The sequence below is a fragment of the Eschrichtius robustus genome, chromosome 1 (genome assembly GCF_028021215.1).
Source record: "Eschrichtius robustus isolate mEscRob2 chromosome 1, mEscRob2.pri, whole genome shotgun sequence".
In the NCBI taxonomy this organism is placed as follows: domain Eukaryota; kingdom Metazoa; phylum Chordata; class Mammalia; order Artiodactyla; family Eschrichtiidae; genus Eschrichtius; species Eschrichtius robustus.
In genome coordinates this window covers 180,656,961-180,680,354 of record NC_090824.1, presented here as the reverse complement: position 1 = coordinate 180,680,354, position 23,394 = coordinate 180,656,961, and the positions used below count along the sequence as shown (strand labels likewise).

The window sequence follows — 23,394 nt, the reverse complement described above, 5'->3', positions numbered from 1 at the left end:
GGTTCACTTAACATGAACTAGTTTTTCCCACTCACTACAAATCTACTGCAGAGTATGAAAACAGAGCTCCACATCAGATTACTTTTTTGGATCCACAGATGAATCACCAATGACTGGTTTGAAGGCTGTTCCTGGTGCCATTTCTTGAAGAGTTGACACAGCTGCCTAAGGAGGGGGAGGGGGAGAAAAAAGCCACAAATCTATCAACCAAGGGAAAGGACCTGAAGATGCTTTTACATATCAGGGATCTTTCCCAAGAACTAGTATCAAAATTCTCTCCTGGGACTATAAGTAAACATATGTACTAATAAACAAAATATCTTTCCCAAAAGTATCTGTTCTGTATACTTCAGAATAAAATTATTTTTCTGAGGTTACATAAGATTGCCTTTTGTCTGGTGCCACAATAAATTTTAACAGTCAAAATTTCAGTGTGTGGGACTTCCCTGGTGGCACAGCGGTTGAGAATCTGCTTGCCAGTGCAAGGGACACGGGTTCGAGCCCTGGTCCGGGAAGATCCCACATGCTGCGGAGCAACTAAGCCCGTGAACCACAACTACTGAGCCTGTGCTCTAGAGCCCAAGAGCCACAACTACTGAGCCCACGTGCCTAGAGCCCGTGCTCCGCAACAAGATCAGCCACCGCAATTAGAAGCCTGTGCACTGCAACGAAGACCCAACACAGCCAAAAAAAAAAAAAATTGCAGTGTGATGACTCAACTTTATTATCAATAAAAACTACACCTTAACTTTTTGGAATCAGAAACAACATTTTATAGAATTTGTATTGTGAACCGGAATAGCTGCGTTAGGGCAATTATTTCTGTCTTTAGGATTTTTACTATAATTTATAAACGAAACAGAACAAGTAGGAACCACATATGAATATTTCCACGATGAAAAGAAATTTTATTACTGAGCCCAATTTAAAAAAATACTTGGGAATTCCCTGGCAGTCCAGTGGTGAGGACTCAGTGCTTTCACTGCTGAGGGCCCAGGTTCAATCCCTGGTCGGGGAACAAAGATCCTACAAGCTGCGTGGTGCGGCAAATAAATACTTGTTGCAAAGAACTTAAAGTAGAAAACTGATGAAGCCAAGGTGAGGGATTTGATCCCTTTTGCTATCACCTAGTTAGTTTCCCTATAGTCTAGTCCCAAATGGGTATATGACATTTAGACTAGGCCATTGAGGGCAGCCATACTGATGCTGGAATACTGTATATAACCTAAAAAATTAATATTAGCTATTCAGCTATGCTTATTAGTAAATAATGTGTGATAGAGGCAATCTTTCTCCCTTCTGAACCAGAGCCTTTTGTCAGTCCCCACTTCCTACAGCAGGAATCAAAAGGTTCAGAGTTCAGAGTTCAGAGTTAGGTGGGAAACTGGGGTGGGATTTTGGTACCACTTGACAGACAAACTCCCTGTACCCCTGAGTCATGTTTGCTACATGGCAAGTCATCTCTGAGTGGGCCATGGATAGAGAAGGCTGGCTATTTATATTCTGCTAGATCACTTGTACCAATAATCCAATTTTCAGGAAGAAATCAGAATTCAATACTGGTTGTACTGACTTTCCATTAACAAAAGGACTTACATGTTTAATGAAAATATTTGACTACTTAATAAGAGTAGTTTTTCACTTGAAAGTCTATAAGATAGCTGTTGATATTTTTTAAGCTCCCCAAGGAAGGCTTCACTTATTTAATAAGTTGTATATTAGACTTGGGGAGAGGGGTGGAGCATTAGGGCCAGAAAATGAACTCATTTTCAGTTTCAAACAGCAAAAGAAATTCTCAACAAAACTTCTAATAGTTCACTCAATACCTAATAATATACATGCATTATATTTAATATCATTGTACTCCTTTTAGTTATGATTGAGAGAGCAGGTGACAACGTTAGGGATACAATGAAAGTTGGGTTCAAGAATCCCAGATCAGGACTTCCCTGGTGTTCCAGTGGTTAAGACTCTGCCTTCCAATGCAGGGGGCATGGGTTCGATCCCTGGTCAGGGAACTAGATCCCACATGCCGCAACTAAGACCCAGAGCAAAATTATAGTAACTTTACATTTTGACTTGGCTCCTTTCACATTGCTGTTTCAAAATATCGGTGTCAAGACAGCCCCATCAGAAAGATGGTATAAAGGGACTGAATTTGTTTGTCTTGAATGTCCCATGATGCTCATGAAACCATCTCAAAATTCACAAGGTTGTTCACAGAGAGAATAAGCAGACCAAACAAATGAACTTTCAGCCACTGGTGAAAGAACTTGAAGTGCATTTCCTCATTATTGACCCCTGAGGCTGGGGTGAGATAGGTGAGGGGCCTGGAGAGCAAAATTTAAGGGGGCGCTCACTCTGGGATCACTCAAGTACCCTTGACCGACTGTGAGAACAAGGGTCACCTTACTCCCCTCCAAATGCTAGAAACTCCAAAAAAGGCAACCGGTGAAGGCAAATCACTGGCAGCTTCCCTCAACACCCCTCACTTCCAAATACACGTTCTCTAACCTTTGTGAGAAGCACAAGATCATCTCAAACAGCCAAGTCCTAAACGACTTAGTTCACCTCAGCAGTGGCATCCAAATAAATGCAAAGGTTTTTCGAATGTTAATCCTAATTCAGACTCTCATACAAAACTGAAAAAAATTATAGCAGGTGGGATAAATATATGCTTAGCAGTGTTTCTTATCTTGAACTCTGCCACTTGAAAACTAGCATATTTGTGTGATTTAAAAAAACATGTGCGCTTAACACTTAGTTCCGGTAAACCAAGAGAAAATATACTCCTGTAAAGCCAGGTAGTGATAAGCTATATTGTTACAGTGTTTGAAATGGAGTCTACCGGTGATAAATCATTTAACAGAAAAAGTCTAAATAAAAGTCAATGAATAAAACCACTCATTTTCATCAAAGTACTTTCAATTCCCAACTTGCAACTATCAACACAGCAGTGCTGAGACCATTTGGACTCTGAAACTTTTCCTAAAAGATTATTTCTGCTCAGACTGGGATGGCAGGGTTATAATATTTGCTATGCCTGTCCTTCATGACAATGAAACTGAGAGCGACTTAGATTTCTAGTTATTCTTGAAAGGTTAAAAAAAAGAGAGAAAGAGAGAGACAAAGCAGCATGGCCAACTAAAACCAAAGAGATGCTTCTGCCATTTGCATCTACAATCAGATACAGAAAAGAGATGAAAATGCAGGGGGAAAAAAAATGACAGGAGGAAAAAGACTAACAACCAGCTTTTTCTACTTACAGGGAGTCTGAGCAACATCTTCGGAGAAGCAAGGATGAGGGGCTTCCTGAAGTTCCGGACCATCTGTCTCCGTAGCAGGTGAAAGTACTGGGCGGGCGTGGAGGGGTGAGCCATGCACATGTTCACGGTATCCCCGTCCACGCCCTCCTCCACGCTGTCACACATCTGGGAGGGAAGTGAGAGGAAGGAGCAGACAGTCGGGTCATCTCACACCATCCTAAGGGCCCAGGCTATCCTAAGGGGGACACGGGGCTCTCGATGAGCAGGAGAAGGGATGTGTCTCTTCATTATAGAAAAAGCCCAGAAGGTAAATTTATGATCTGTGAAGAATTCACCAGAGGAGAAGCCTGATGGCTCCCCATTGGCCAAGTCTGTGTGTTTTAATGTGGTTCTTTCCAAACACAGCTGACTGCAGGAAGCATGTGGAGGTGGGGACCTCCCTGGTGGTCCAGTGGTTGGGACTTGTAGCTTTCACTGCCAAGGGCCCGAGTTCTATCCCTGGTCAGGGAACTAAGATCCCACAAGCCGTGTGGCATGACCAAAAAAAATTAAAATTAAAAATTAAAAAAAAAGAAGCATCTGGAGGAGACTTTTTGAAAAATACAGATGCTGATGACCGTGGAGTGAAGATGTTGGAAGGATGCACGATCCGAATCTCACTCTCCTGATGGAATAAATGTAAGTATAGTTTGTTTTAGAGACAAGAACAAGAGAAGCTAACAAGGTTGAAAAATTGAGGGCAAGGAATGAAATCTCAGAAGATCCTGCTGGGACAGAAACTTGAGGCATGGCTCCTAACCCTGATCAAGAAGCAGTACAGAGGAAAGTAAGTGAGTTGACAAAATCCTGAGATTTTTACTGGGCTCCTCCAATTTGGTGACAGGGTGTGAGTGGCACCCTGGGGAAATAAAGGCAAAATCTAGGGCTGAAGCCCCTGCAGAATTCAGTGGAGGCAGATGGGGCTGCCAGGCTTGCCGCTTCCAGCGCCAGGACATGCCAAGGAAAGAGAGGCCCATGGAAGGGATACACAGCCCTGACCAGGGAGTGGACTCTTGTATGGGCTTAGCTATTGAATCTCAGAAGGGACACCGGAATTTAGCAAGAAAAACCCTCTGTCCAGCAGAGCTATGTCCTCCCGCGCCATGTCCTCAGGCTTCATGTACTGGAGACTATTCTCAGCTGTTGTTCTAAGAAGGTAAATTGGTACCAAATGGGAAGGAAAATTAAGGGGAATTCACCCACACCCCCTCAGGGAAACTATAAGGTTTTTGAAGGATTGCCCTAAATAATCAAAGACAAGATGAAATAAAATGATATAGCAACAATGTAAATATTATACAGCCCCTTATAACTTCTTATAAGGGGTGGGGGGCACAAAAAGAAAGGAACATAGCAGGCAAAAGGCAGCCAATTTTAACAAAAGACATAAGTATTGGCAAGGATGTGGAGAAAAGGGAGCCCTTGTACACTGTTGGCAGGAAAGTAAATTGGTATAGTCACTACAGAAAACAGCATGGAGGCTCCTTAAAAAATCAATAATGGAATTACTGTATGAGCCAGAAATCCCACTTCTGAGTATTTAACCAAAATAACTGAAATCAGGATCTCAAAGAGGTATTAGCACTCCCATGTTCATTGCAACACTACTCATGATAGCCAAGATGTGGAAACAACCTAAATGTTCATCTACGGATGAATGGATAAAGGAAATGTGGTATGTCGTATATAGGTATATTTACCTATATATGTAATATTACTCAGCCTATTCAAGGAAGGAAATCCTGCAATTTGCAGTAACACAGATGAGCTTTGAGGACATTATGCTAAGTGAAATACAGATACTGCACAATTGCAGTTATATGAACAATCTAAAATAGTCAAACTCATAGAAGCAGAAAGCAGAGCAGTGGCTGCCAGGGTCGGGGAAGGGGAAATGGAGAGTTGCTAGTCAAGGGGTATAAGGTTTCAGTTATGTAAGATGAATAAGTTCTAGAGATCTGCTGTACAACATAGTAGCTACAGTCAACAGTATTGCAATGCACACTTAAAAATCTGTTAAGAGGGTAGGCCTCATGTTAAGTGTTCTTACCACAATTTTAAAAAACAACAATGTTTTAACGGGCAGATAGTCTTAAAGATAACACAATAGAATTAGATAAGAAAAGTGAGTGCAATGCCAAGAAAACCAAGCGAGAACCAAACTCTACCATTACAAACCTAATAAATAAATAAGAAACATCAAGAAGCAGAACAGACAGGACAAAAAAGAAATGGCATGAACAAAGAGCTTGAGATAATCACAATGAAAGAAGATGAAGTAAGCAAGTGCTTATATAAACAGCAAACACTCTTCACTTTACATATCGATATTAATTCTTTTGCAGGGCTAAAAATAAAATTAGTAGTGTAAACAAAGAGCTTGAGGTAATCCCAGTGCAAGCACAGGAAATGATAATAATAAAAATAATAAACAGCAAACATATAAATGTCGATTACTGTTCTAAGCATTTACATATATTGACTCTTTACGCCTCATAGTAATCCTATGAAGTAGGTCTGAGAAAATTATTAACGTGGACTTGGTAATTTTAATGCATATGCAGATGATCCTTTCAAAACCCTGGCAACTTGGTTCCTTGAACTCCTGTCCTCCAATCACTCTGTCCTCCATCCTACCTCAACAACCCATTTCCATGGCTACATCCTGGTTTCAATGACAGGGATCTCTCCATAAGCTCTACTTTATCCATTCCACTCTGACCACCACTTCCTACCTTTCTAGCTCAATTCCCTTTAACACTTTGACTCCATCAATCCTTCAGCCTCATCAATACCACCAACATACTGATCCTATCACCTTTTCACTGGCCTTCACCCTTCACATCTCCTCCCTCCTCCTTACTTAAGCTAAATTCCATAGTCAATCATTACAATCATTCTTTGGCATACACCCTTAACTCCCTTGACATTTTTTCACTCCAAACCAGAAGCCGAGTTAATCTCAACTTTCCATCTGTCCCATTTCTGCACCTATGCAGGGAATGAAGCTGGAGAAAACACACAATCACACTCATGGATCTCACTTTAAAATCTTGACCAAGAATCTTAAGTCGACCCTCAATGCTCTTAGACTATTATCTTCTATTTCCCTAATTCACTCATTCTCCTCCTCTTCCAGATGACTATTTCACAGCTTTAACCCAGGATCTCCTACTCCATCATCATTCTCAGCTAATGACCCAAGAGTATGTCCTCAGACCTTCACCACAACATCTACCATGTTCTATCATCTGCACCGTATTCTCTGCCTCTGGTTATTACCATAGATGAACCTGCCATGCTGCTGTCTAGAGCTGATCCAATCCCTTGTGCAGTGGACACCAGCCCATCCTGGTCTCTCAAGGCAATCACTCCAGTCATTCTACTCTCTCTCCTACGTCAATATTTTCTTCTCTACTGGATCATTCCTATCAGCATACAAACATGCTGTTATTTCTCCTATCTTTAAAACAAAAGCAAAAAGAACGTCTCTTGGTGCAAATTTCCCACTTCCCTGTTCTATTTGCAGCAAAACTTTTCAAAAGAGTTAAACTTTCCTCCTTCCATATATTCCTAATACCACTCCACCTAAACAAACCGCAGTTACCAACCACCAAATGAACCCTTTATTGCTAAATCCAACGGCTAATTCTCAGTCCTATCCTGATTGGCCTTGATACGTCCTCCTTCTTAACATGTATCCTTCACTTGCTTTCTAGGACCTTCCTCCAGCCTCACTGGTTGCTCCTTCTCAGCCTCCTGTGTTCTCCTTCCCTGCAGCCCCTAACTGCTGGTCTATCCCAGGGCTCAGTTTGGGGGCAACTTCTCTTCTCTAACTGTACTCATTCTTTTGATAATTTCATCCAGTCTCATGACTTTAAATATCATCTAGAAACTGATGACTCCCAAACTGTATCTCTTGCATGCTCGTTTCCTATATTTCTTTGAAAAACTGTAGTTTTGTATTTCACAGCTAGTTCTTTAATTTACCTCCAATTTATTTCTGTAATCTAATTTTTATGAAATGATTTCTCTGTCATTATCTACCAACCAACCAGTTATATCCATTTATCTAGCTACTGTTCTATCTACCTATCCAGTAATCTATCACCTTTCTATATATTTTATCTGCCTGTATGCTAAGATAATTAATGATATTCATGTACTTAGGGTGATGTGTACTGATGTCTCCATTTAATTTCAAATGCATCCAAAAATTATATGGATTTATGGATAGACAGAGGGATGGCAGATGAATAGAAACATGATAAAACAAATATAATAAAATATTAATGGTATAATGTAGCAAGTGGGCATATGAATACTCTCTGTAAAGTTTTTTCAACTTTTCTGTATGTTTGAAATTTTTCATAATAAGATATTAGAAATGCATAAAGAGGCATTGGTAATGATTCTTACAAAAGATAACAATGGTAATTTCTGGGTTGTTGTTTAACATTTTTTAATGGTCACGAATCATTTTATAAAAATACTATCACTAGGGCTTCCCTGGTGGCGCAGTGGTTAAGAATCTGCCTGCCAATGCAGGGGACACGGGTTCGAGCCCTGGTCTGGGAAGATCCCACTTGCCGCGGAGCAACTAAGCCCGTGAGCCACAACTACTGAGCCTGTGCGTATGGAGCCTGTGCTCCGCAACAGGAGAGGCCACGACAGTGAGAGGCCTGCGCATTGCGATGAAGGGTGGCCCCCGCTCGCCGCAACTGGAGAAAGCCCTCGCACAGAAATGAAGACCCAACACAGCCAAAAATAAATAAATAAATAAATAAATTTATTTAAAAAAAAAAAAATACTATCACTACTTAGATCTGGGGTTGGTCCCTGTATCTCTGTTTATAAAAAGCCCCTAGATGACTCCGATGATCAGCTTGACTCAGAAACTACCGATATTTGCCGCATAAGAAGCACTTTCAGGGACTTCCCTGAGTGGTCCAGTGGGAAAGACTCCACACTCCCAATTCAGGGGGCCCAGGTTCCATCCCTGGTCGGGGAACTAGATCCCGCACGCATGCCATAACTGAGCCCGCATGCTGCAACTAAAGATCCTGCATGCTGCAACTAAAAATTCCGCATGCTGCGACTAACTCCCGGCACAGCCTAAATAAATAAATATTAAAAAAAGAAAAAAAGAAGCACTTTCATTGCCGTAAAACCGTGACACTAACATGCTTGAGGCATCACATTTCCAAGGAATATTGATTGACATTGCATTAAATCTGTTTCATTCAAATACTACAATGTCTTATAGTCCAAGGTTCACATTAGGTATTTGCAGGAGGCAGTTCTATTTCAAAGCACCTAGAAAGCAGGGAAACATTTTGTGGAATCCAGAAGGCAGTGGACATACCTGCAAGAAACGCTCTATTCGACAAGATGAGTGCTCTGGTCCAGCCCCGTCGTACCCGTGAGGAAGGAGGACCACGATGCCGCTTTGGAGGAGCCACTTGGCCTCACCTGCAAAGCAGCAGTGGGAGTAAGAACGCTACAACGCAGGTGCAGGACAGCCCGGGGCGACTGGGCAGTGAGACACATGTTAGTTTGTTGCTGGACCCCCAAAACCATTTTCATTGCACCATTCACTACAGCTAAGCACATTCCCCAGGAGACACAGCCCTCCTGCTGACAGAGGACTTACATGCTCTTCCTGGCAGCTTATTTAACTGCCTGATAGCTGCCATGCCCCAGTGGATGACAGAACAGGCTCCCAACTCTCGGAGTGGGGGGATGCCGTGGTACACAGGAGTCTCATAAGCAGTTATGGCCCCTTTTCCGTCATTTGTCCCCGTGAGGCTGATGCCACACGTCCACTACACACCCATAGGCCAACACCAACCTCCAGAGATGAACGTGTCAAAGATGATCTGAGCACCGTTGAAGAAGTCGCCAAACTGAGCCTCCCAGAGGGGCAGTAGGTTAGGGCTTTCGATGCTCATCCCATACTCAAATCCCAAGACGGCCTCTTCCGACAGTGGGCTGTTGCTTACCTAGGGCAAAGGAGGAGAACAGAACCGTCATGCAGGGGAGATGGGATGTGAATCTGTAAAGGTAAAGCATCATATTGGTACCAACTGCTCAAAAGGGAGGAGGGCCGTGAGGGCAGCTGTGCTTTCATTCATCCCCGCATCCCTTTGGGAGAGGACATCTCCTGCTCTCCATGAGTGATGTGTGTGGGAAAAGTTGGGGCAAACAGAGGAAGACATACAAAAGGTTGGAATATGGGCATTAAAGATTTTCTTGAAGGAGAAGCAAAATTAACTTCTCAGATGCCCCACCTTTGAAGCTGAGAGTAAAACGGTGTCATAAGAGCTTTTTAAAAAATGTCACAAAACAAAGTGGGGGGGAGGGACTTCCCTGGTGGTCCAGTGGTTAAAAATCTGCCATCCAATGCAGGGGACGTGGGTTCGATCCCTAGTCGGAGAACTAAGATCCCACACGCCGTAGGGCAACTAAGCCCTCGTGCCGCAACTACTGAGCCTGTGCTCTAGAGCCCACGCTCCACAACTAGAGAGAAGCCCGCGCGCTGTAACGAAGAGCCCATGTGCTGCAACTAAGACCTGATGCAGTCAAAAATAAATAAATAAATATTTTAAAAAATCTAGAAAAATGGTATAGATGATCTTATCTGCAAAGCAGAAATAGAGACATAGACGTAGAGAACAAATGTATGGATACCAGGGGGGAAAGAGGTGGAGAGGGAGGAATTGGGAGACTGGGATTGACACATATACATTATTGGTACTATGTATAAAATAGACAACTAATGAGAACATACTGCATAGCACAGGGAACTCTACCTAATGCACTGTGGTAACCTAAATGGGAGGGAGGTCCAAAAGGGAGGGGATATCTGTATGTGTGTGGCTGATTCATTTTCTTGTGCAGTGGAGGCTAACACAACATTGTAAAGCAACCATACTCCAATAAAAATTAATTAAAAACAAACAAACAAACAAACAAAGGGGGGGAAAGTTACTTGAAAAAGGCCTACCTTTCGGAATCCATTTTTCTAATATCCTGTTTGCATGATAAAGCAAAAGAATCATCACCATATGTTAAGATTAAAAAAGCAGAACATAAAATTACATCTCTGAAGAGGCTAAAGAGATGTGACAGTTCAAGGCAGCACAACTCTGAACTGGGTTTGTGGACCAGATGTCTTCATGTCTCAGTGTTAACTTCCTGACTTGGATGGTTGCATTGGGGTAATGTAGGAGAACGACCTAGTTTGTAGGAAATACACACGTAGGGCATCAGGCTGGCAACCTGATGTTTCCATCTGGATGGCTCGAATGTCTCAGAATGAGAAAAAGTTCCTTTTGCATTATACATCCAACTTTTTTGTAATTTTGTGTTTGTTTCAACATTTTTCTAAAAAAATTTTTTTGTTACTTTTTTTTTTTTTTTTGGCCATGCTGCGAGGCATATGGGATCTTCCCCAACCAGGGATCAAACCCACGTCCCCTGCAGTGGCAGCACGGAGTCCTAACCACTGAACCACCAGGGAAGTCCTTAAGTTACATATCTATAGAATAGTACTTGGCAACAAAAAGGGATAAAATACTGACACATGCTACAACATGGATGGACCTTGAAAACACAATGCTAAGTGAAAGAAGCCAGTCATAAGAAGCCACATATTTATGAGTCTGTTTATATAAAAAGGCCAAAATAGATAAATCAATATAAACAGAAAGTAGATTAGTGGTTTTCAGGGGCTGAGGGAAGGAAGGAATGGGGTGTGACTGCTAATAAGTATGGTTTTCCTTTAGGGGAGATGAAAATGTTCTAAAATTAGATAATGGTGATGGTTGCACCACTGCATACACTGAAAACCACTTAATTGTATACATTGAAATGTTGAATTCTATGAGTTTTATCTCAATAAAGCTTTTAATAAAAAAAAAACTCTGGAAAAAAATTTCATCTCTACTATGATTACAACCATAAAAATGCGTAATTTATACGGATAAGCACTCAATGACAACAACAAAAAATGAAAACAGATAATGTATTAGTATGGCAGGATTATGCGTAGTTTACCTTTCCTGATTTCTATTTGATTTCAATTATGATCTTTATAAGACATTAACTTGAAAAGAGACACTATATTTCTCAGATCCATGAGTCTGTTGTCAACGGGATTTGAACTGAGTGCTTTACTTGCACCTCTGCGTCTTCACCTCATTCCCCATCTCTCTTCCTACCCAAGGCTGACACACCCACTCATATTCTAATCCAAACCTTTTCTCTGCTTCTTCACTCGGCTCATCACCAAACTCCTTTTTTCTGAACCTCTCCTCACTGGCTTTCTCCTCTCAGCAAATGAACAATCAAAAGCTTAAAAAAAAACCAAGAAAGGACCTCCCTGGGGGTCCAGTGGTTAAGACTCTGTGCTCCCAATGCAGGGGGCACGGGTTCGATCCCTGGTCGGGGAACTAAGATACCGCATGCCACACGGTGCGGCCAAAAAAATAAATTTAAAAAAAAAAAAACAAAACAAGGAATATTCCCCTGGCCAGTGCTCTCTGGCTCCTGCTTCCTTTAACAGTCAGGCTTCTAGAAAGAATTATCTAATCTAGTTGTCTCTACCTCCTGAACCCCTGTCTACCCTTCAACTAGTACAATCTAGCTTCTGCTCTCCTCACTCCACAGAAATAGCTCTAGAGGAGGTCAACCTTGACCTTCCAGTTGCTAAATCCAATGGCCATGTTATTCTTCCTCTTTTCAGATTCCTCCCTCCTTAAGTTCGATGACACAGGGACTCTAAGTTCTCCTCCTGCCTTTCTGGATGCTCTTTTGGGAAAATGCTTCCTCTGCCAGCCCTTTAAAAGTTGTTTTTCCGGGCTTCCCTGGTGGTGCATTGGTTGAGAATCCGCCTGCCAATGCAGGGGACACGGGTTCGAGCCCTGGTCTGGGAAGATCCCACATGCCGCAGAGCAACTGGGCCCGTGAGCCACAACTACTGAGCCTGCGTGTCTGGAGCCTGTGCTCCGCAACAAGAGAGGCCGCGACAGTGACAGACGCGCGCACCGCAATGAAGAGTGGCCCCCACTTGCCACTACTAGAGAAAGCCCTCGCACAGAAACGAAGACCCAACACAGCCAAAAATAATAACAAAATAAAAAATAAATAAATAAATAGTCACTCACCAATTTAAAAATAATAATAATAAAAAAATAAATAAAAATTTAAAAAAAATTTTTTTAAATTTTTAAAAAGTTGTTTTTCCCAGGACCCTATCTGTTATTCTGCTCTCTCTCAGAGAGATTCTCCCACCCCTGTGGTTTCAAACACTCCTGCACCCTGATGACTTCCAAATAGACATCCAAGACCAGATTCCTTCATTAACTCCAGACATACATATCTAATTACCTGAAATATCTATGTCAAAGTTTAATGTCCAAAACTTAGTCCATCATCTTTCCTTACCACACCTGTTCCTCTCTCTTACTCTTTATTTGGGTAAATGCCATCATCATATGCCAGCTCTCCTAGTCAGGGAGCTAGGAGATAACCAGGACTGGTCTTCTTCACTCCCTACACCTACCACTGAGTCCGATAGCTGTTGTTTTCTGACTAGTTCTCAAGTCTTGGCCCCATATCCCCTCTGCGCTGCTATTGCCCTAATTCACAGCTCCAGGATTTCCTGCCTAGATGACTGAGAAGCCTCCTTAGAAATTGTCCTAGGTGTCACCCTTCTTCAACTCAGGCTTCCAAAGTATCATCAGGAGTGCTCTTTCTAACATGGAAAACTGATCACCTGTTCAAAATTCCTCCATGGTTTCTCTTTACATAACACTCAAAGTCTTTCACAACGTGGGTAGTCCTGACTGGCCTGTCTCTTCTTTTACTTCTGTATCCACTTTGCAGCTTAAACTCCAGTCACATGAAGCTATATGTAGTTCCCTGAGCATGAGGTCAGGGCCTCTTACTTCACAGCTTATGTATGCACTACTGTGTTCACCTACATTTACTAGACTAGGCAATTCCAAATGTCCCTCAAGTCCCAGGTCAAATCTGGCCTCCTCTCTAAAGCTCTTCCTTTTAATCCCCAAGTAAACTAGCTGCCCCTTCTCCTATGCATCTATTGTACTTCATATACTTGTATACCCTTATCGACATTAATTTGTTGAATCTATTAATGCTTTCATTTATTCCAAAAATTATTTAAGATGACCTGTAAATATAGATAATACACAACATGATAGTTTAAACGTAAGTGGACAGGGAAGTCCCTGGTGGTCCTGTGGTTAGGACATCATGCTTCTTTTGCAGGGGGCATGGGTTCAATCCCTGGTCGGGGAACTAAGATCCCACATGCCGCGCTGTGCAGCCAAAAAAAAAAGTAGGTGGACAGAAAGAAAATAAATAGATTGACACACCCAACAGGGTTGGGGAAAACATACAACCTGGTAACCTGCTTTCTTGAGGCTGCCATGGCCTCTACCCCTTCCCAGAAGCCATTATTGATAAGGGAAGGTTGATCGGTTGCAGAATTTTCGATGTACACACAATAAAGACAAGCCACTGCTCAGGGAACTACGACTACTCTCAATACCAAGATCAAGCAGGAGTCCCCCCCAGGGTCTTCATATAAAGGACAAAGTGTTAGATAATAAATGAAATCTTTGACAGCATCCCCATAACAGATGTCAGACGTTTACTTGGGGCTTTCTAAATAGCAATATTCAAAATTAATTGATACTATATATCAAATCACAAATCAATAAAAGACATTGGGTGGGGAAAATACGAAATGTTTCAGTATCTAGGTCACCAGTCTAGATACTGATCAAGGAGGGGATTTTAGACTAACTTAAAGAAAAGATGAGCTGCATGTCCTTTAAGTAATTATCCTGGAAGCTTGCTTTTGACAAAGTGAATTTTTTAAAAAAATATTGAGTATTGGGCTTCCCTGGTGGCACAGCAGTTAAGAATCCGCCTGCCAATGCAGGGGACATGGGTTCGAGCCCTGGTCCGGGAAGGTCCCACATGCAGCGGAGCAACTAAGCCTGTGGGCCACAACTACTGAGCCTGCGCTCTAGAGCCCGTGAGCCACAACTACTGAGCCCACGTGCCACAACTACTGAAGCCTGCACGCCTAGAGCCCATGCTCCGCAACAAGAGAAGCCACCGCAATGAGAAGCCCGCGTACCACAACAAAGAGTAGCCCCTGCTTGCCACAACTAGAGAAAGCCCGCATGCAGCAACAAAGACCCAACACAGCCAAAAATAAATAAATAAAATAAATACATTTATTGAAAAAAAAAAAAGAGTATCAGTGAACCCAATACTCTCAAACAAATGGCTAGAGTAGGAAAAAAGATGACACACCACTAATTGCACCTTAAAGGATAATTTCATAAACTCCATGTGCCAGGCACTATGCTAGTTGTTGGAGAAACAAAAATGAAAAGACCCAGGCCCTGCTCTTGACTCTAATGAATCTAACTCAGCAACTGGCACAGAGAAATACATGGCAATGGATACATTCATCAAGCCCGCTAAACCCTAGGGAATAAAGTAACCTTAAGTCAGTGGGTTTTTTTTTTTTAAGTTGGCAAGAAATGCTGGCTTATTATCCACATCTTCGACTCACTTTAATGAATTCAGCAACGAGCAGGTTATATAATCAATTTTGGATTGGCAAAATGAACACCCATTTGACATTTACATGATTACAGATAAGTAGCCAGAGTAAAACAGCTCTAGTCTACTCGCTAGTCTGTTACTTCCACTCCAAGTGCATAGACTGGCATTGTCTACCCAGTCGGCATACCTTTATTTCAAAACGGACTGAACCCAAAGTTTCCGACATCTGTTTCTAGTTGGTCTAAGAAGCCTGTAGCTATAATCACCAGCACCTGAGGTTTATACTAGATAATAAAACAGCCTACCTCTAGAAACCCCTTTTGATCAGGGTCCATATGGTTCAGGGGGATATAGGTGTCATCGGTCTTCTGGCAAACAACCATTGCGTGCCTCTGGCTAAAAGTTCCACGGCCAACATCTTGGCCACTCAGACGGACATTAAAACCTTAAAGCAAGCAAGAAGGAAAAGAAAAAAACCAGATTCCCATGAATAACCTAAGTAATAATAAGACCTGTAAGGCCTGGTGACCCTGAATTCTTATACATCGGCTCATCCTGAGAACTGTCCTTAGGACAATAGATTATCCTTCTTAAAATATACCTGTCCTATATTCAAAACTCCATAGTCTAATTAAGAATGAAGAGTCATCATTTGTCCTACACTTTTTAAAGGAAAATATCTTTCCAATACATCCAGCACGGAGTCCTTTGTTTCCATAGTCTGTTCGCTGATGAAGATTGTCAACATGACTTATACCAAGATTAAATAATGTTTTCAGGTAAGAAAAGTTAACACGTTTGAGAACCTCTCTAGTCAATAAAAACAATACAAGGTAGTTGTAACTCAAAACTGCAGGCGTCACATATAAGAAATGTCATATAAAGCACCCCCTACCCGTTGTGCAGCTACACAGAAATGTCTTACCTTCAGCAAGTAATGAGCCTAGGGCAAGAGCTTCTGCTGTGGCCCAGTCTAACTTTGTTCCATCCATCACTTTCTCCACTCTGGACTGTAAAATTGAACGGGAGGGGAAAAGAAACTTTTAAGAGTTCCCATCCTTTTTCACACTGAGTTCAAAAAATGTAAGGCAACAATGGTTAAGAATCAAAAACATAACATTAAGTACAACAGATACTGCAGAAGGAAACATCGGAGTATGACAACAAGTACATGACATTTGAAAGCAGGCAAAACAAACAGGCACTCTGGTGAGTAGTTAACGCGGCAGATGGATGGGAGGAGGAGACATCAGGGAGGGGGAGAGAGGAACGGCACTGGTAACATTCTATGTCTTCAGCCTGATGGTGAGTACACAGATTGTTTTAATACTCTCTACACCTATAACAGAAACTTACAAACAAAGTTAGTGTTTTAAAAATAATCCAGAGTTCATCGTGTCTTCATCCAAGTTCAAGAAAGATGAAGACCTATATCTCCTTGCTCTCCTCCTGCTTTTAGCGCTGAAAGTCCCACGTTCCAGGAAACCACAGGCAAACCATGACAGTTTGTCAATCCATCCTTAACATGAGACAACATGTAGAACCTCAACATGCTTAAGGGTGTAAATGGTTGCCTTTCGGGAGGACGTGTGCTGATTTTTATTTATTTTATTTAAGCCAAACCCCGACCACCTTCCTCAAAATGAAAGTGTCTTCTGCTCACTGCTCAGAAAAACCATAAAGGGCATTCCTGTATGGCTGTGTTTTTAATAATGTGCATGCAGTACCTGTATATATAATGTATTAATGAATGACTGAAAGAATAAGTGGAGGAAAAATAGAAGTAGACAAAATTTGAGTTAATTGACGAGCAGTACCAAAACACCGCTAGGATTGGTTCACAATAAATATTTGCCAAGTGCATTAGCCAACCAACAAGACCAGACCAACACCAATTCCTTGCTGTGAGAGATGGACAAACAATACCCAGAGATTCCCGGGCTCCCTACCTGCACGTGCATCTTCAGAAGGTGACTGTGCATTTGGAGCTCCTCCGGCACCTCCACAGACTTCCTGCCAATAAACCGCAGGAGGTCAAGGGGCACACCTGTGTTCCAGGTGGTGATGCAAGCTTCTGGCTGAACCAGGCCCTGCCAGTGGGCCTGCAGGTTCGTGGCAGGGGGGCTGTAGTGCGCCATGTTAGTTAAATGGCCATTTAACTTCGCGTAGTAGGAGGCTTTGATCTCCGATACCTCCTCCTGGGTCATGAGTCCATTGGCCATAAGGTACTCTGCATACATGTCGGGGATGCTCTTCCGGGCTCTATCCAAGGAAAAGGGAAACAAAAATCAATATGATTTGTAAAAATCAAAGAGACAGATACAGGAATTCCCTGGCGGTCCAGTGGTTAAGACTCGGGCTCTCACTGTCGTGGACCCGGATTCGATCCCTGGTCGGGGAACTAAGATCCCACAAGCCATGCAATGCGGCCAAAAAAAAAAAAAAAAAAAAAAGGAGAGACAGAAACAGTTATTGTCAAAGGTATTCTGGAGTGTCATCGCTATAAAAATGCACACGGGAAATGTTTTGGGACTAGATAGAGGGGGTGCTTGTACAACATTGGGAATGCACTAATTCACACTGAATCGTTCACTTTAAAATGGTCCATTTTAGGGAATTCCCTGGCGGTCCAGTGGTTAAGACTCCACACTTCCACTGCAGGGGGCACGGGTTCGATCCCTGGTCGGGGAGCTAAGATCTCACGTGCCCCGTGGTGTAGCCAAAAAATAAAAGGTCCATTTTATGTCATGTGACTTTCAACTCCAATAAATTTGTTTTTTAAAGGCAGTGGTGAGTAACCACCTCTTCCAGGCAAGCAAGTGAAAACAAGCAAGTGAAATTTATCTTTTTTTTTCTTTTTTAAAATTTATTTATTTATTTGTTTTTGGCTGCGTTGGGTTGCGTTGCTGTGTGCGGGCCTTCTCTAGTTGCAGTGAGCGGGGGCTACTCTTTGTTGCGGTGCGCGGGCTTCTCATCCCAGTGGCTTCTCTTGTTGCGGAGCACGGGCTCTAGGAGCATGGGCTTGAGTAGTTGTGGTACACGGGCTTCAGTAGTTGTGGCTCTAGAGCGCAGGCTCAGTAGTTGTGGTGCATGGGCTTAGTTGCTCCACTGCATGTGGGCTCTTCCTGGACCAGGGCTCAAACCCGTGTCCCCTGCATTGGCAGGTGGATTCTTAACCACTGCGCCACCAGGGAAGCCCACAAATTTATCTTTATAAGCTTTTGTCTACAGTCAGGCAGAAGTAATGAGTAGTAGAGTTTTCTTACAAACTGTTAATTCTGGACAGTTATTTACAAGGCTGACTTATATTGTCTACCTATTCTGCATCCCTTTACTTCAGAAAGGATTGAACCTAAAGTTGCCGACATCTGTTTCAGGTTGCTTGAAGAAGCCTGTAACTATTCAGCATCTGGGTTTTACAACAATAGAAATAACGATGATGCTACTCTGCATTCGCTTAATACTTTAAACTTCCAAGTCTGGTCACATTGATCATCACATGAAAAAAGTGAGAGGTAGACAGGATATATTTTTAAAAGCAGGGTCCTGAGTCACATCAAGTCATTCAGGTGCTAAGTTCAAGGCTAAATGGAGAAACCAGATTTGTTCTTCCAAGGGCAGTCTGCTACCTACGACCAGAAAGGCCCATAAAATGTCACCAAGTTTATTCCTCTGTTTTAATTTATGTCTATGAGGAAATAAAGCAGGAAAGAGGGATCTACTTTACTTTCTAGCATCTGAAAAGGAAATCCTGGGACTTCCCTGGTGGTCCAGTGGCTAAGACTCTGTCTTCCCAATGCAGGGGGCCCGGGTTCGATCCCTGGTCCGGGAACTAGATCCTGCGTGCCACAACCAAGACCCGGTGCAGCCAAATAAATAAATACATAAATAAATAGGAAATCCCAAAGTAACACACTTCTCTCCATCACGTGAACCTTCTGACTTGGCACTGTCCCACGGAAATATAACGCAAGCCAATGTGTAATTTCAAATTTCCCTGTGGTCACGTTAGAAAAGGTGCAAGAGGTGGAATTAATTTTAATCATATATTGATTTAACTCAATATACCTAAAATATTGTCCCTTCAATACCTCATCAATATAAAAATTATTATCGAGATCATTTACACTCTTTTTTTCACACTAAGTCTTTGAAATCTGGTGTATATGTTACACTCCCAGCACATCTCCTTCAGGAGTTGGCACATTTCAAGTGTCCAACAGCCATTTATGGCTCGAGGCTTCCACACTGGACAGTGCAGTTCTGAACTTCGTTAAAATCCATCATGTAACCTCTTGCCAAGGCACAAAGTAGGTCCACGTCTATAGTTTGCAGAAGTGAATCATGGAGGTTCTGTTTCTGCTCCTGTCAATGTCGCACTGAGCAGCTTCGGGCAAGGCTCTGCCTACGTCTTCTGTTCAGTCCTCCCTCTGCTAGGTGAGGGGGTGAAGTCGCCCTTTGTCTATTCATTGAGGAAATATGTAGAGTTGGAAGAACATGGGGCGCTTTCCTGAGACGCAAAGGATGACCATCCCAGTGTGCCCAGGTCTGTCCCAGTTTGAGCATTGAAAGTTTCATGTCCCAGGCACACTGGGAAAGCTGGTTGCCCTACCGGAGAGTGTCTAACACAAATAATAATGTGAGCACTGTGGGGAAAGGGGCACATCGCATGACGGTTCATCCTTGTACCTGATGATCTGGTACATGAGCGGGTTGGTGAAGAAGGGCTCATCCAGCTCGTTGTGGCCCCACTGCCTGTAGCACAACAAGTCAACAATCACATCCTTCCGGAATTGGCGCTGGTATTCAAATGCCACTCGCGTGGCCCGGACCACTTCCTCTGGGCTGTCTCCATTGACGTGGATGATGGCGCAGCCCACAAGCTTCCCTGAGGCAGAGAAGCTGGAGATGAGGCCGGCTAGTCAACCCATGAACCTACCCCCAAGTCCTGTTGCCCGCATGGGGAGACAGCCCTTGTCCTTAGGGGTAGTTTGGCTTGGGTGTTAAGAACCTGCACTTTGGGAGTTCCCTGGTGGCCTAGTGGTTAGGACTCTGGGCTTTCACTTCCATGACCTGGGTTCAATCCCAGGCCGGGGAACTGAGTTCCTGTAAGCCACATGGTGCGGCAAAAAAAAAAAACCCCGCACTTTATGAAAAAAAAAAAAAGAACCTGCACTTTAGAGGCGAGGTGACAAGCATGAGTTCAAGTCCCAGCTCTTTGTGATCCTGGTAAAGTTATGAATCTCAGTCTCCTTGTCTGTAACATTGGGATAATAGCTCTTACCTCTTAGTGATGTCCTAAGGAGGCAATGAGTTAATGCATATAAAGTGCTTAACAGAGCCTGGTACATCATAACTGATACTTATTTGTTATTATCATCATGACTATTATCTTTCTTCCTGAGATAAAAGGGTCATTAAAGGATGTATCCGAGAAAAAAATGGATTTTCTCCAAAGAGAAGATTGAGAATGAATTTTCAAATCTCTACCTAACTAATTACAAAAAATTCATATAGGTAGCCCCAAAAGGCATCCAGGCCAGGCTCTGGATGTAAAAACAGAGCAGTTCTTACCATCTAACAGTTCTGGAAATTCTGTGAAATAGGGAATGAATAATAAAAAGCCCTGTGTTTCTTTTAATACTACTAGTTTCCACAGGTTAAAACAAGCTGACTTTGCTTCTGATTTCCAACCAGACCACTTGGCCAAGTTTACTGGTTGAACATACCCTTTTTGACTGTAATCTTGCGTACTCCAAATCTGAATATCCTAAAGACAATTGCTCTAGCTGTACTAATTGTGTTATCTCTGGATTCCAGCAGATCATTCAACTAGATACTTAAGCATTTTGAGATTGCACCCTCTAAATTCTACTCTTGTTTTATTTCCTTGGATTTTAAGATCACACTCAGACTTTTAAAGGAATATTAACAACACTGTTGGTGACCACTGACCATATCTGATCCAAAATTTAAAATGGGACCAGCAGTGAGGCTCACTGTTCTGAGTGAACTAGAAGTTTCTCCAGGAATTCCTTGTCTGACTCCACAGCGTCAACTCCTCCCTGTGTTACATACCGATGTCACTACAGTATAAGGAAGACCTTCCTCTTTCTGCAGGAGTGGTGTAACCCAGCTGGTTATTGACAATCAAATGGACACTCCCACCAATTCTGAAATGCGGGATATTAGACAGCGTAAATGTTTCAGGAACAATCCCTTGACCACAGAAAGAAGCATCACCGTGAACCTAGATCACGGGGGAGAAAAAAAGAAAATGAACGTAAGCGATGGAGAAATTTAGGTTTCCAAATAGTAACAGGAATAAAAACAACCATGCTCTCACTGCTCCCCTACCCTCCTAAAAATCTGCCAGTTATAGGATTTCCTAGAATGGTTAGGCTGATCTCAGGCAGCTTTCAAAGATGCTAAATCAGCCCTTTTCCTCCTGCAGCCACCACCAGTTGACCTATTCCTTCCGCCCCACATCATCACCTATACCCATCACTTCTCACATCCCCATCAACACGCTAGTGTTCACAGCAGCACCACAGAAGGAAGGGCGATTGGAGGTGTAGAAGGAAAATCAACTCTAGTAAAGCAATCATGAAAACAGCCTGCAAGACACTAAGACCAATGCACAGCTTCGAACTCTCACTCTTCCCCAATCATTTTCCCCCAAAAACGAGACCGCGTATAGCTCACGTCACCTCATTCTCACTGGGTGCATTAGCCACCACTGCGGCTAACATAAAAGAGAATGATGTGACAGCAAAGACAGGAGCATGGGCGGTGAAGTATATCATACACAAGTGAAAGGAGGCTTTGGGGAAAGAGCAAAATACTATTATAAGAGAATCTCTGAAATGTGCTATTCTTCCAGAACTTCTGAAGTCTGCTAGATCATAATAGCACAAAACCTGACAACAAGGTCCTACCGTATAGCACAGGGAACTATATTCAATATCCTGTGATAAACCATAATGGAAAAGAATGTATACATATGTGTATAAGTGAATCACTTTGCTTACAGCAGAAATTAACACAACATTGTAAGTCAACTATACTTCAATAAAAAATAAATTAGTTAAAAAAAACTGGTAAACGGAAGGTGGTAGAAAAGGGGGTAAATTTTTTTTAGAAAAGTTGAAAGCAAATAATGAGGGAATTGCAGACCTTAGGAGAAAGTATGAGCTCCACTGACTTCATGCTGTATAAAAGGCTGTTATATCAATAAGGTATATGTTGTACACCTTAAATTTACATGATGTTATATGACAAATACATTTTAATTAAAAAGTTACTAAATAAAAGGCTACTATCATAAACAGCCAAAATGCTCAGCTAAAGAATAGAATGATCTGATATGTGGAATTCCCTGGTGGTCCAGTGGTTAGGACTCGGCGCTTTCACTGCTATGGCCCGGGTTCAATCCCTGACGGGGGAACTAAGATCCTGAAAGCTGCACAGCATGGCCAAATAAATAAATAAATTAATTAATTAAATAAAATGACCTGATATGGTAACCATTGTGGCTCTAATAATAGCAGAAATAAAAGACCTAAATATGAATGAAGAAAGAATACTTGGGCTTCCCTGGTGGCACAGTGGTTAAGAATCCGCCTGCCAATGCAGGCGGGGACACGGGTTCGAGCCCTGGTCCGGGAAGATCCCACGTGCCGCAGAGCAACTAAGCCCGTGCACCACAGCTACTGAGCCTGCGCTCTAGAGCCCTCGAGCCACAACTACTGAAGCCCGAGTGCCTGGAGCCCGTGCTCCGCAACAAGAGAAGCCACCGCAATGAGAAGCCCGTGCACCGCAACGAAGAGTAGCCCCCGCTCGCCGCAACTAGAGAAAGCCTGCACGCAGCAATGAAGACGCAACACAGCCAAAAATAAATAAATAAAATAAATAAATAAAAGAAAGAATCCTTGGAAGCAGATTTTTTTAATGACAGTGAAGACATCCTAAAAGAGTAATTTGTATATAGGTAGAACATTTTGGCTAAGAAAGGAAGCACTGCTTTGCTTAGCAAAATCTCCAGCCCACACCTTCCCATTGCTAGGGCCTACAGGGATGACTGACGTTTTGGAGTATCCAAACGTAGTGATAACATACCCTTACATCACCTCCACAACGCTATGTACATTATCTCCATTGATCCATTCAACAATCAGGTGTAGGGGCCAGGTAAGGGAATCGCCACTGTTCTTTTCACAGATGAGAAAACCAAGGTTCAGAAAGAGTATGTATTTCACGTGCCTAGGACTAGACCTTCCGTGATGCCTCCATTTTTTTTTGGCCATGCTGCGTGGCACACGGGATCTTACTTCCCAAACCAGGGATGGAACCCGTGCCCCCTGCATTGGAAGTGTGGAGTCTTAACCACTGGACTGCCAGGGAAGTCCTGATGCCTCCATTTTTTTGACTTATTTCCCCACCCCTCCAAGCCCTTCGCCTGGGCTAAGGAGCTTACTAT

General features: G+C 42.6%; 1 protein-coding gene across 1 annotated transcript in view; it reads right to left on the bottom strand.

Annotated features, from left to right (window-relative positions):
- Nucleotides 1–23,394, bottom strand: part of DHTKD1 (dehydrogenase E1 and transketolase domain containing 1) — a 51,802-nt gene that overhangs the window by 4,951 nt on the left and 23,457 nt on the right. The window contains exons 6-14 of the mRNA XM_068560182.1: nt 20,994–21,165; nt 19,605–19,803; nt 16,865–17,177; nt 15,841–15,925; nt 15,221–15,360; nt 9,157–9,307; nt 8,671–8,777; nt 3,267–3,431; nt 83–165 (exon numbers count right to left, since the gene is read on the bottom strand). Of these exons, the coding sequence (XP_068416283.1) occupies nt 83–165; nt 3,267–3,431; nt 8,671–8,777; nt 9,157–9,307; nt 15,221–15,360; nt 15,841–15,925; nt 16,865–17,177; nt 19,605–19,803; nt 20,994–21,165 (1,415 nt within the window). The remainder of the gene's footprint in view (nt 1–82; nt 166–3,266; nt 3,432–8,670; nt 8,778–9,156; nt 9,308–15,220; nt 15,361–15,840; nt 15,926–16,864; nt 17,178–19,604; nt 19,804–20,993; nt 21,166–23,394) is intronic.